This window comes from Cupressus sempervirens, chromosome 7 (assembly GCF_028749045.1).
Source record: "Cupressus sempervirens isolate cs-2001-9-10 chromosome 7, ASM2874904v1, whole genome shotgun sequence".
NCBI classification, from domain to species: Eukaryota; Viridiplantae; Streptophyta; class Pinopsida; order Cupressales; family Cupressaceae; genus Cupressus; species Cupressus sempervirens.
In genome coordinates, this window is record NC_143124.1 from 809,721,197 (window position 1) to 809,734,201 (window position 13,005).

Consider the following 13,005-nt stretch of genomic DNA (forward strand, 5'->3'; position numbering starts at 1 on the left):
GGAGGTGTAGGTGGCAATGGATAAAGCCTAAATTAAAACGTATGGATGCCATTGCCATGTTTAACCCCATACATGGTACTGACCTGCTCATTCATCTTTTCAACCATGCCTTTTAACAGCGATATATTTATGTGATTTAAAATAATGTCATATATAATTTACTTATACTATTTCGATTTGATTTTATATTGCTATTGTGGAATGAATAGTATATTTTATAAATAATTATTTTTATATTAAATATTAAAAATTATTTTTTATTTTAGAATTTTAATAGCTTTCAAATTATAATGTATATATACTTTTTAAAATCTTCCAATGATCCACCATTAGGACAAGATTTAGAAAAGAAAGAAGCAAATTTCATAGATCTACATAAAAATATTAATAATAAAACAAATATATGATGTTCATAAATAGTAAATTGGTAAACTAAAAATTATATACATGTCTATTATTTTTTTTATGACAGTTCTTTTAATGATATATTTGTTAAAGTATAATAATGAAAATGATATACACATCAAAATCATAGACCATGAAAAAGAAAGATGTATAATTTATTCTTCAATTACTAATATAATTGATTTCTCATTATATAATTATAAATAGAACAAACTTTGATTTTTATAGGAAAATAATACTTTTATCGAATCAAGATGCTCGTGAGGATAGGATTTTGTACAAAAAAATGAATGCTTGGTATTTTCATAGCAAAACAAGATGCTCGTCGAGATAGAATTTTGGACAAATGCTCATTAAAGAAAATAGATTAAAATTACAACAAAACTTATTGAGTTGGAATCTTGAGGCTAGTTCACACGCTACCAAGCTACCTGTCAGTGGTCACTAAAGAAATAGACTGAATTTACCGCCAGATTCTTCTTTGAAAAATAGCCCGGGGTGGTGTATACACAGTCCAAACTTTATGGATGCAATCTGCACCTTACACTTCTGTAAATTTGCGCCGGGGACATTTTACATCGAATTTTGTACGACGTTCACTAATGTGACTCGAATAGTGGAATTTTAGTTGGTATTTTACATCACTCTTTTTCTTGTTAATCTTCCATTGATTTTGGTAGTATTCGCAAAAGGAGATCCTTTGATCTCCATGTTCTAATCACTTTTCATTTCGTATTCATCTTAAAATTCCAAATGAGAGGATGCAGTTGCATCATATTTATCTTATAACGTTTGTTTTTGTTTTGTATTGAAATTAAAATTTTACTAAGAATATTAAAATCTTGGTATCTTTAAATGGTAAGTTAGATTTTTTAATTTTTGTAGTAATAATGTAGTAAATATTTTTATGGATAGTAATATGAAAATTATAACTTTGAATTAATTATATTTATTTATTAAAACATAAAATATTCATCTTAATAAATAAACAAAAAATATCTAATTCCTTTCAATTAGTAAAATATATAACATATTAGTTAGTTAAATACGATTTTAATAATTATTATTTATGTGTCTGAAAAAAATTGGATATGTATAATAATAGTTTTGTAAAATATAGAATATTTAAAATTAAAAAAATCTTCATATACAATAATTTGTAGTCAAGAACAATTAGAGGTCAGATGATGATGTAGACTCAAGGTATTGATGCTAGCGTAGATGTTATTAATGACACTTCACTAGAAATTATTAGTTATCTGTAACAAAAGGTCAACACACACGGCTAAGAAAAGACACTGACATGGTAAAAAAATGTTCAACTTAACCAACACACTCAAAGCTTTGACCACTTAGAGTGGTTGGTGGGCCCCAATCAACTCATTGTGTCCACCATTTTAGTCATCATTACTTCCATTCAACTCAACATAACTCTCCCTTGAAGTTTGATATTAAAAATTATTTTTGCCATCTAGGATTTCTTTAGATGAATATCTCTGACTGGATAGTTTTTATTCATCCAAAAATTCTCATCTTGTGAAAATGTACTGAAACGATAGAGGCATGAATATTTAAAAAAAATTGTAGATATCTCTTTGAGAAATGCTCTGTAAAAATATATGCAAAATTATGGTATCATAGACAAGGCATGTCTATTTCATACAACCATCAAAGAAAGGTATGCTAATACAATACTATGAATATAGGATATGAACAAAATGCATTTGCATTTTTTTAAAAGGATTTATAAGATTTCATTGGGTAATGTGATTGGAAAGTATACAACAAGATAGAGTCTACATCCTCACAACTAGTGAGAAAGAGGGAGCTATGGAAGAGGGTATGGACATAAACAATCATAAGGTGTAGTGCTTGAAATTAAAAGGTTATTTATTGTATAGATCATTATTAAGTGTTTTTTATTAAGGCTAAAATAGGTTTTTAACAATGGATCATAACCCCATAAGTTTTACACAAGAGAGAAAAGCATCAAGTCCTTAAACAAAACAATATTAAAACTAGTAAACACAACCACTACCATTTTCAACTAGACCTAGCTTAAGCCAACACCAAAAAAAATACCAAAATGAAACAAACATAAAGCCTACCAAGAGCAACCATGACCAAAAAAGAACACCACAAGGAAAGGTAGCCTAGGCCAAATCTTGAACTTTTTCCTTTTGCTCATGTTGAATATTCTTTTATCAGCTTCATGACCTTCAAGATGTCAAGTGGATCAATCTAAGCCTCTCTCTTCTATTTCCTTTTTGTATTGGAGGGAGTATGTTTCCATGGCCTTACTTCTTCCTTGTCCTTATCTTGTTCCTCTCAGTCAATCAGTGATGTTCAAGACCTTTTTCAAGAAGTTGATTAAAAGGTCTACAAATCCATGGCATTTAGAGAGCACCTCCTTAATGAACTTTCTAATTTTTTCCATTTTCTTTCTCAACTCTTCAATAACCTCATGATTCCCATGCTTCTCTATAACACTTTCCTTCTACCTTGGCACATTCTAGTTATTTGAATATATTTTTATTTAATCATATAAGAAATCTACATTAATATTTTTCATTATCTAGAATGTTTTTTTATATACTTTGATTTAAAAATATGCAAACTAACTATAATTTATTTCATTTCAATAATTTGAGATGATCTTTCCAATAAATTCTTGTCTAAAAGATCATTTTAATTGAAACATTTGATTAATAAAATGAAAAAAAGATAGATCATATAAAATAATGAGAAAGATTGATAAAATAATACCATAAGAATAACATCATCTTAAAATTCACTTTTTAACATTTTTGAATTTCCAACTTCATATAAATATAGAGAAGCCAAAATAAATTATTACAACTACACATTTTAGTAACTTGGTGGTGATTCTTTAACAATATATTGTGATTTACCTCTTTCATTAAAGTGAAAAATTAATTAGTTGGACATTTCAACTATTTTATGCAAACTCAATTGAAGTATAGCTATTATATTTTATATTTATTATATTCTATCTTCCATGCCTCACTAATTGATTGCATTGTAAATAGATATAAGTAAACAATCATTGTAAATGTATCTATTTTATATAAAATCTAATATTTGAATTTTAATAATGCCATTAATTTATTTTATGTATCAAATATATTTTTCATAGTTATTATTTTATAGTTTTCATGAATAATACAAATTATGATTTTTTATTTTAGGTAAAGAGATGGAAAATATAAGATAGAGGAGGAAGGGAAGAAAGAAAAAGGTGGAGGAGAAGAAGCAAGAAGGAGAGGAGGTTAGTAGCAACTGTGTGTTTATGCTTCTAATTTGGACAAGTAAGCCATATTAAATCATAATTTAATAGTTCTAAGTAAACCCAAAGTAAATAATTTTTATATTTGTGAAGAATAGTTAAATTCAAAATTTATCATCATTATTTTGATTGAATATATTTTAAACAAATATACTTGGTTATTTACACAATTTCAATGTGAATACACCTCAGCACAATTAAGTGTCATAATCCATAAAAAAAATAATTCTAATAGAAACAATGGATATTTACCAATCAGTTTATCCCTTAGACCTGTGAGACACATGTGCTAGTTATTTAAGAATAAAAATATTTAAAACACCAAAAATAGTTGTAGTAGAAGATGGAAATGTCTATTTTTGTTGACAAGATTTAAAGACACAAAGTACTTGTAAAACTATTAACACTAAAATTAGAAGTATGATTAAAGAAAAGAACAATTGCCATTGCTTGGAATCATAAGTCGTGATAAAGTCTAACATTAGCCCAATAAAATCAACCCATAGATGATGATGTCTAAGATAACCCAAATGTTTCTACCACTTCTTATGGTAACCATTTATGGATTTAGCAACATTATCTATAGAATTGCACTTGGAAATTTTTGTGATCATTACCATAGAATCCAAAGCAGAGTGATCTCTCCATCATTTCCAAGCTTGATGATGATGATGTCCTCAAGTCTCAAAAGAAAACCATCTCTAGCACATTCAACCATGTTGTTCATTAGAATGACATACCTTATAATGGGTTTTTCTTTTCCTTCAAATCATATTTTGAGGTTAATCAAGTTAATGAGTATCACATCTAATATTTCATCTACTTTTAACTTAAGTAAATAAAGTGTGGATTTATTCTTGTCAAAATTAATTTGTTTGATTCCACCATGTAGTTTCTTGAATTCCATTCCTCCCCTTCTTAGCTCCCCTGTAGATGGAACATGTTTTTCTATCTCATCTTGGGTCTCGGAGAGGAAGTTCATAATAGAATACAAAATGTAAAAGATGTGGGTCTTAATATATAGAAAAATGATAATTATGATCCCCAATATGAACAACATGACAAAAATTGAAAGAAAATTAGGGCAAATAGCCATTTCATATGAAAAAATTGTGTCATCTATAAAGTGATAAATATTTATATTGTTTTGATAATACAAAACATCTAAAATGCATTTTTCCATTTTCTAGATAGATAAAGAGGCATTTTCATTCACCCACTACTATTTTAGAATGCATATATTGTTGTAAACTTACAATTGGAACAATTTTTTTTTTTGTAATTAATGTCAAATCTATTCATAAGACACATTGCTACCTAATCTAAATGTCATATTTATTTGATTGATGAATAAGATTTGAGAAATTGCTTAGAACAAAAGGGCCTAAAGGAAAGGTTGAGTTATGAAAAGGAAGCTACACATGGACATTTGATTAGATAGACTCTAATAAGACAAAGTGATTATTTATATCAAGAAAGAAAAGCTAAGAAAAGTACTAGAGTAAAAGGTTAAGTAATGTCGAGTGATGCTAGTGTCAAGCGAGCCATAGTAAGTGTCAGGAAAATCTACTATTGATCGATTATTAGTATCGACCAATCAAGATAGTTGATGTTGACCTAGAATTTTTACAGCAACTGAGTCATTCAGTGATGACCAAGTGTTAGAATTTAGTTATTGCCAAAAAGTGTTGAGAATGAATTTGAGAAAGTCATGATTCTTAGCTGACTCAATTGATTTCTTGGAAGATGTAAACCGTGTTGAAGATAAGATTGATGAGTTGGATCTTTAACTTTAAGGAGAGGAATAGGTAAAGACCTAATAGATGAGTTCCAGAGAAGTTCCTAGAGGATGATTAAGAAGATAGACAAATACAATGAGTCATGTTGAGCCTAATCATAAACCATAAGATCTATGGTGATCATAGAAATTGGTAAAGAAAGAATTGCATATTTAAAGAGGTAAAGAGCCAAACTTACAAGGTATACAAGGAAGAGGCACACAGAACAGGGTGGATCAAAGTTGCAAAAGGGTGAGAGTGAATGCAAAGCTAAAGGAGATTGCTTGTTCAGATGTTGTTAATGGTGATAAGTGAATTTGAGAAGATGACTTAAGTTTTGTTGAGAAAAGAAGATTAATTACTTGAAGTGTCACGAATCGAATCAAGAACGTAAATGAAAATGGGAAGCTTATCATCGAATTAACACATGGACCAAAGAGTGATCTAAACTTGCAAAGTGATTTGTAATCATACAGATCAAAATGTATTATTTTCTTTAGATAATTATTGTAAATGACTTGTGAAAATACTAATAACAAAGGTTGACCTGACAATCATTTGAAAGACTTTGCAGACTATGTAAATACTTTAACAAAGTGACATTCTAAATGGATTGATCAAAGTCCTCTAACAAAGTCACTCCTAATAGGGTGATTAAATTTTTAATATCGACAACATGAGATTTGGAGAATTGCATAATTATCTGTGAGATTGACTCACAGGCGGTTGTTAATTTATTGAATAGAAGGAACCTTGTGCATGTCGATTGGCATTTAGCTCTGGTTAATCAACAGATCATTCACTTATGCAATTCTTTGGATTCTGTGTCTTTTATGCATATCTCTCGTGAGTGGAATGGTGTGGCTGATTGTCTAGCTAAACGGGCCTCTGAGCATGGGCCAAATTGAAACATTATTGATCATAGGATGCTTCCTCTTGATCTATCTCAGATGCTAGTTCAACTTGTTGACCAAGATAAAGCTTTGTAGTTCTCTTTGTGTTTTGTGTTGTTCTACTCTCTTTGATATTCAATAAAAAATTTACCCCTCTTTTAATTTAAGATTGTAATTATAGATTTCATTTTTATATGTATAATAACTACTAATCTTATGTTATATATAATATAATTTTAAACAATTCTTAGATGAAATGAATAAATGTTTCATTCAAAATTTAAATTATCATAATAATAGTAAAATATATCTCTATCTATACTTTTAAAAAAGACAGACCTGTGTCTACAACTAAATTTGTTGCGATGAAGCATGAGCTGAAGCAGAAAAATTAGAAAAGCTTCTACTATTAACAATAGTTTTTATTAGAACAACCTCTTAGTGTTTCTGCTTGAATAAAGCCAACTTCTTTAAAAACTGGATAATGTAATCCATTCAAGACAACCTGGATAATGTAATTGGTGTTGCAATATCAAAAAAAAAACCTTAAGAAACATAAAATAAAAATTTGTGCATGCTCTGTTTTCTGAGTTTTCTTTCCTCCCCTGTTTTCAAATCGTCTTATTGTATGAGAGCTTCAAGGAAAGATTGAGGACATGAGTGTCAGATTGGAGCAACGGTGTTTGCTCGGGGTTGTACATAGCAAGAGTGAAGCATAGAGCTGTCAATAAAATACTTTTTGATCAGAGAGTCTAAGTTTTAAAGCTACGGTATTACAAATTGAAGAAAGAAAGTAGTTGCTAGGAGATCGTTGCATAAAGTCTCGCCCTGTTTTAGAGTTATATACAGAATTTCCAATGTATAATAAAAATGCTTTGAAATATAAGTACTTTGAGGGATGATCAATCCATTCAAATTATATATTTACAGTTATAGATATGTCAAGATAGCAATGCCATAAAAAGTGAATGTGGCTAAAAACAGAAAAAGTTGAGAATGTAGCTATCAGTAAATCAAAAAGTAAACAAATGAATGTGATGAACCCCTTTTACGCTGGGAACCATTGATAGAAAAGTCAGGTTGACCTTTTCATATATAAAACACCTTTGTTATAAAAATGAAAATAAATATATGATAATCTTTGCAAAACATAAAGTGGATTACTTAGACATATATTAAGATATAAACTTGGTATCAAATTTATTAGCTGAGACAAATTTCGAGAATAAGATGTAACATGTTAAAAATCATTTAATTCTTTACAGTCTAATTCTTTACAAATTAATAAAACTATTGATGTCGGTGTAGACATATTGTCTACTTTTGTTGATATGATTTAATTCCATTACTACCCTTCATAACTCTCCAATAGATAGGAAATGTTTTCCTAACTCTTCTATAGGCAGTTAATAATAGAGTCCCAAATGTCGAATGTCCAGTGTTTAAGGACAATTAAGATCCCTGCTATGAACAACATGACAAAAATTGGGTAGAAAAGTAATGCAAATAGCCATCTTATACTAATCCCACAACTAGAAAGTGGAGGAGGCCAGGACTACCCTATCAACAATGCAGACATCAAGCTATTGCAAGATATGAGATTATTTTTTATATCTTCGATTCCTCTCTTCCCCACTTTGATAGGGTCTAAATTTTTGTAGTGCCCACTCACATCAGATATCATCATTTAATCCTACACAACAGAGCCTGAATTTCTCAAAACCTATGCCCATAATCTTTAGCATATCCTAAACATTTTATCACAACAAAGAGTGGTGTTTCTCACAATAAAAATAGCTGTAAAGATGTTGATTGATCAATTAAGCTTTGGATTTTATATCATTTTAAATGATATTATAATAGAATCCAACAAATAAACTTTTTAATAACTCTTGCAAATCTAGATTTTAATGTTCATCTAAAATGACATCTCTAATCACAATAAACTTAATGATGAGTTTAGAATGTTTCAAAGAAGTTTAAAATATTTACAATAGACAATTTTATTAAAAAAAAACAGTGATCTAAAAACTTAGAGAAACAACAGACTTTGATTTATTTCCCTAGATCATTCAAAGATTGTTTTAAAATATATATTTAAAATGGAGGAAAAAATCTAGACTCTCAAATTTATTATATAGTATTAACCTTTATTAACTTTTCAAATAAGATCACCTAGAAAATGAATGATCAGAGGAAATTCAGAACAAAAATATAGAGTTACAAGAATAAACTATAGTATATATATAATTTAAAATAAAAAGCATATCAACATTCTATAATTTCACAGAACATTAGCAGATGGCTTAAATGTCACTTAAGCCATTAATGAGATGAATATTAAGAACAAGAAGTTAAAGATCATTAATCCTTTAGATTCTACTGTTAATAATTTAAGCATAACAATATTTAAAATACTAGAACTGTTGGTCTAATCGCATTAGAAGATGGAGATGTCTAGATGCGGAAGACTTAAAACATCACACACCAAGACTTGATTCCTACACTAAAATGTTAAATAGTCAAGATTGATCTATTTTCCGAAACTTTATTTCTTCTCAATCTAGATGGAAATGTCTAATTGTGCTGGCAAGATTTTAAAAGGCAAAGTACTTGTAGAGCTGTTAACACTAAAATTACAAGTACGATCAAAGCAGAGAAAAACCACCATGGCTTGGAACCATAAGTGGTGATAAACTCTAACAACAGCCCAATAAAATCACCCCATAGACGACGATGTCTAAGAAAGGCCAGACGTTTCTGCCACTTCTTATGGTAACCATTAATGGATTTAGCAGCATTATCTATAGATTCGTACCTGGGAATTTCTGTGGGCGTCACCATAGAATTCCAAAGCTGAGCGATCTCTCCATCATTTCCAAGCTCGCCGGCGATGATGTCTTCACTTCTCAACAGACCCACGTCTCTAGCGCTGTCAACCAGGTCGTTCATTAGAATGGCATAGCTTGTAATGGGTTTCTCTTTTCCTGCGGAGTATATTTCCAAGGCAATCAAGTTTCTGAGTATCACTTCAGATCTGTCATCTACTTTGAACTCGGGCAAATACAGTGTAGAATTATTCTTGTCAAACTTAACTTGTTTGATTCCACCGTCCAGTCTCTTGAATTTCATTCCTCCCCTTCTTAGCTCCCCTATAGATGGAACATGTTCTTCTGTCTCATCTGGTGTCTGGGATAGAAAGTTCATAATAGAGTACAAAATGTCATAGATGAAGTTCTTAATGTAGTGCAAAATGACAAATATAATCCCCAATATGAACAATATGACAAAAACTGGAAAGAAAATTATTGCAAATAGCCATTTCATACGAAAGCTCAATAATTTAGTCCAACGGGAAGGTCGCTTTTGATCAGGGACCGGCCTGTCAACAATGTAGTCATGAAGCAGTCGCAAGAGATGAGTATCTTCGTTGCATTTCAGATTCCCCGGACATGGCATTTTGATGGGAGATAACATTTTAAGTGCCGACTCAAGCCAGACATAATCAGTTGATCCCTCAATCTCAATCTCATAATCAGTTGATCCCTCAATCTCATTTCTGATTTCCTTCAAAACCCAGAACGGTAGTTGATTTTCCATCTTGACCATGTCTTTCACAATTTCTGTCAAAAGAGGATGATGTCGGTTTCTGCTAAGAATACTATCCATGAGAGTCGACATCTCAGCTGCATCTTCACTCCCTTTGGCTTTATCTTCAGCTTCTTCGAACCTGTCGAGGACTTCGAGAACAAAACAGGCATCGCTCACCATCATCCACGCCAGTACTTCTTCACTGCTCAGTTTAATTTCTTTAGCATAGCTTTTCTTTATTCTATCCGGCATATCTTCTCCCTTAAACTTCTCAACTACTGATTTCAAACCTTCCGAGCTTCCATTTTCGATGATTTTAAGATGCATCTTCCTTGCCACTTCTGACTTGAGCAGTTCAATGTCATCATTCGATACATCTTCCTTTCGAAAATGGTAAGGCCCGAAGGAGATTACATGGGGATGATAGAAAACCTTATCAGAATTATGCAACAGTGATTTTGGAACGGTATGAATGAGACCACGGTGGGACGTATCTGGTCTGCTTTTTTTCTCTAAACTTTTTCCAACATCAACAATCCACTCGGAGTCTTTTCTCTCGTTTTTCCCCATCTTCGAAGACAACTGGAGAGAGCGGTTCAACTGCCTGTGCAAATTGAAGATGTCTTCGCTTCATTAAGGGAATGGTTCCTTATAATCCCAGCGGATGCTCGTGGAGGTGGAATCTTTTCCCTGGATTACAGAAAACAGACCAGAGCAAATTTCTTCTCTAAACAATGAACGTGGGCCAGGTCCGAGCTCTACAGTGCGACCTGCGGTCTACATCAATCTTAATTCCACTGCTCCAGTGAGGAAATTTAGCTCGAATCTCACATCATTAACTGCTCAACATGAAAAATGTGAGATGAGAGGTAACTAGTACTTACATCTAAGGGAGGTGTAGGTGGCAATGGATAAAGCCTAAATTAAAACGTATGGATGCCATTGCCATGTTTAACCCCATACATGGTACTGACCTGCTCATTCATCTTTTCAACCATGCCTTTTAACAGCGATATATTTATGTGATTTAAAATAATGTCATATATAATTTACTTATACTATTTCGATTTGATTTTATATTGCTATTGTGGAATGAATAGTATATTTTATAAATAATTATTTTTATATTAAATATTAAAAATTATTTTTTATTTTAGAATTTTAATAGCTTTCAAATTATAATGTATATATACTTTTTAAAATCTTCCAATGATCCACCATTAGGACAAGATTTAGAAAAGAAAGAAGCAAATTTCATAGATCTACATAAAAATATTAATAATAAAACAAATATATGATGTTCATAAATAGTAAATTGGTAAACTAAAAATTATATACATGTCTATTATTTTTTTTATGACAGTTCTTTTAATGATATATTTGTTAAAGTATAATAATGAAAATGATATACACATCAAAATCATAGACCATGAAAAAGAAAGATGTATAATTTATTCTTCAATTACTAATATAATTGATTTCTCATTATATAATTATAAATAGAACAAACTTTGATTTTTATAGGAAAATAATACTTTTATCGAATCAAGATGCTCGTGAGGATAGGATTTTGTACAAAAAAATGAATGCTTGGTATTTTCATAGCAAAACAAGATGCTCGTCGAGATAGAATTTTGGACAAATGCTCATTAAAGAAAATAGATTAAAATTACAACAAAACTTATTGAGTTGGAATCTTGAGGCTAGTTCACACGCTACCAAGCTACCTGTCAGTGGTCACTAAAGAAATAGACTGAATTTACCGCCAGATTCTTCTTTGAAAAATAGCCCGGGGTGGTGTATACACAGTCCAAACTTTATGGATGCAATCTGCACCTTACACTTCTGTAAATTTGCGCCGGGGACATTTTACATCGAATTTTGTACGACGTTCACTAATGTGACTCGAATAGTGGAATTTTAGTTGGTATTTTACATCACTCTTTTTCTTGTTAATCTTCCATTGATTTTGGTAGTATTCGCAAAAGGAGATCCTTTGATCTCCATGTTCTAATCACTTTTCATTTCGTATTCATCTTAAAATTCCAAATGAGAGGATGCAGTTGCATCATATTTATCTTATAACGTTTGTTTTTGTTTTGTATTGAAATTAAAATTTTACTAAGAATATTAAAATCTTGGTATCTTTAAATGGTAAGTTAGATTTTTTAATTTTTGTAGTAATAATGTAGTAAATATTTTTATGGATAGTAATATGAAAATTATAACTTTGAATTAATTATATTTATTTATTAAAACATAAAATATTCATCTTAATAAATAAACAAAAAATATCTAATTCCTTTCAATTAGTAAAATATATAACATATTAGTTAGTTAAATACGATTTTAATAATTATTATTTATGTGTCTGAAAAAAATTGGATATGTATAATAATAGTTTTGTAAAATATAGAATATTTAAAATTAAAAAAATCTTCATATACAATAATTTGTAGTCAAGAACAATTAGAGGTCAGATGATGATGTAGACTCAAGGTATTGATGCTAGCGTAGATGTTATTAATGACACTTCACTAGAAATTATTAGTTATCTGTAACAAAAGGTCAACACACACGGCTAAGAAAAGACACTGACATGGTAAAAAAATGTTCAACTTAACCAACACACTCAAAGCTTTGACCACTTAGAGTGGTTGGTGGGCCCCAATCAACTCATTGTGTCCACCATTTTAGTCATCATTACTTCCATTCAACTCAACATAACTCTCCCTTGAAGTTTGATATTAAAAATTATTTTTGCCATCTAGGATTTCTTTAGATGAATATCTCTGACTGGATAGTTTTTATTCATCCAAAAATTCTCATCTTGTGAAAATGTACTGAAACGATAGAGGCATGAATATTTAAAAAAAATTGTAGATATCTCTTTGAGAAATGCTCTGTAAAAATATATGCAAAATTATGGTATCATAGACAAGGCATGTCTATTTCATACAACCATCAAAGAAAGGTATGCTAATACAATACTATGAATATAGGATATGAACAAAATGCATTTGCATTTTTT

The 13,005-nt window shown here is 30.3% G+C and overlaps 1 protein-coding gene across 3 annotated transcripts; it reads right to left on the reverse strand.

Annotated features, from left to right (window-relative positions):
* Positions 1–4,136: 4,136 nt before the first annotated feature.
* On the reverse strand, positions 4,137–10,774 carry LOC149549862 (putative UPF0481 protein At3g02645). 3 transcript variants are annotated; one of them, XM_089793077.1, is made up of 2 exons: positions 9,202–10,774; positions 4,137–4,413 (listed from the first exon to the last, which is right to left on the reverse strand). In XM_089793077.1, the coding sequence occupies exons 1-2, from the start codon at positions 10,542–10,544 to the stop codon at positions 4,326–4,328; spliced, it is 1,431 nt and encodes a 476-aa protein (XP_089649203.1). In that variant the 5' UTR covers positions 10,545–10,774; the 3' UTR covers positions 4,137–4,325. The 3 variants fall into 3 exon arrangements, with proteins under 3 accessions (XP_089649203.1, XP_089649204.1, XP_089649206.1); XM_089793078.1 differs by lacking the exon at positions 4,137–4,413 and adding an exon at positions 7,032–7,104 and having other exon boundaries at positions 9,202–10,773; XM_089793080.1 differs by lacking the exon at positions 4,137–4,413 and adding an exon at positions 7,617–8,076 and having other exon boundaries at positions 9,202–10,770.
* Positions 10,775–13,005: the final 2,231 nt, after the last annotated feature.